The sequence below is a fragment of the Eimeria mitis genome, genomic scaffold, assembly GCF_000499745.2.
Source record: "Eimeria mitis Houghton genomic scaffold, Emh_scaff2594, whole genome shotgun sequence".
Classification (NCBI taxonomy): Eukaryota; Apicomplexa; class Conoidasida; order Eucoccidiorida; family Eimeriidae; genus Eimeria; species Eimeria mitis.
The window spans coordinates 3,893-4,476 of record NW_013570934.1 but is presented as its reverse complement, the minus strand read 5'-3'; the positions used below and the strand labels follow the sequence as shown (position 1 = coordinate 4,476).

At 50.2% G+C, this 584-nt stretch overlaps 1 protein-coding gene across 1 annotated transcript in view; it reads left to right on the top strand.

Annotated features, from left to right (window-relative positions):
- EMH_0056040 (SAG family member) overlaps nt 1–584 on the top strand; it is a gene marked incomplete at both ends in the record, with an annotated part of 2,739 nt that overhangs the window by 1,778 nt on the left and 377 nt on the right. Inside the window, one exon of the mRNA XM_013497303.1 lies at nt 270–584. Within this exon, the coding sequence (XP_013352757.1) occupies nt 270–584 (315 nt within the window). The remainder of the gene's footprint in view (nt 1–269) is intronic.

The window sequence follows — 584 nt, the reverse complement described above, 5'->3', positions numbered from 1 at the left end:
TCGTTTTTTTGCAGATGATACTACTGTGTGCCTCGACGAAATGAACGCTGCACGCGAAGCCGCTGGACTCGAACACTTCAAAAAGGATAGCAGCGCAGGCCTAGAGTGGCCTCCACTTACTGTTGAAAGCTCACAGCACAATACTGCATGGAATCCTGTTTGTGAAGCTCTGACAGCAGTAAGTGTCTTTCAATGTGGTCCCTGCCATTAGTCCCCCTATCTCTACTTCATACTGCCTCATTTCTTCGTCCGTGCATTTTTCATTTCAGGAAGAGTCAGCAGGTGTGGAAAAGAGCGTAGCTGAAAATGGATTTAAAAGTGGTACATACGCCTACATGGCCTTGGAATCGGAAACGCCCGACTGTGCCGCCGCAGTGAGCCACTGGAAGGACGCCGTCAGCAATTTCACTACAATCCCTCCGGCGAATAAAGAGGAAACAAAAATCTACAGCAAGCAGCAGAACATTTCTTTTGTTGCTCTGTACAACCCTCAAGAGAATGCCGCTGCTGACTGCCGCGTCGTTACCTGCACTCGATCGGCAGCTCCTCAAGCCCCAGGAGTAGGCGCCCTAAGCACTGGTGAT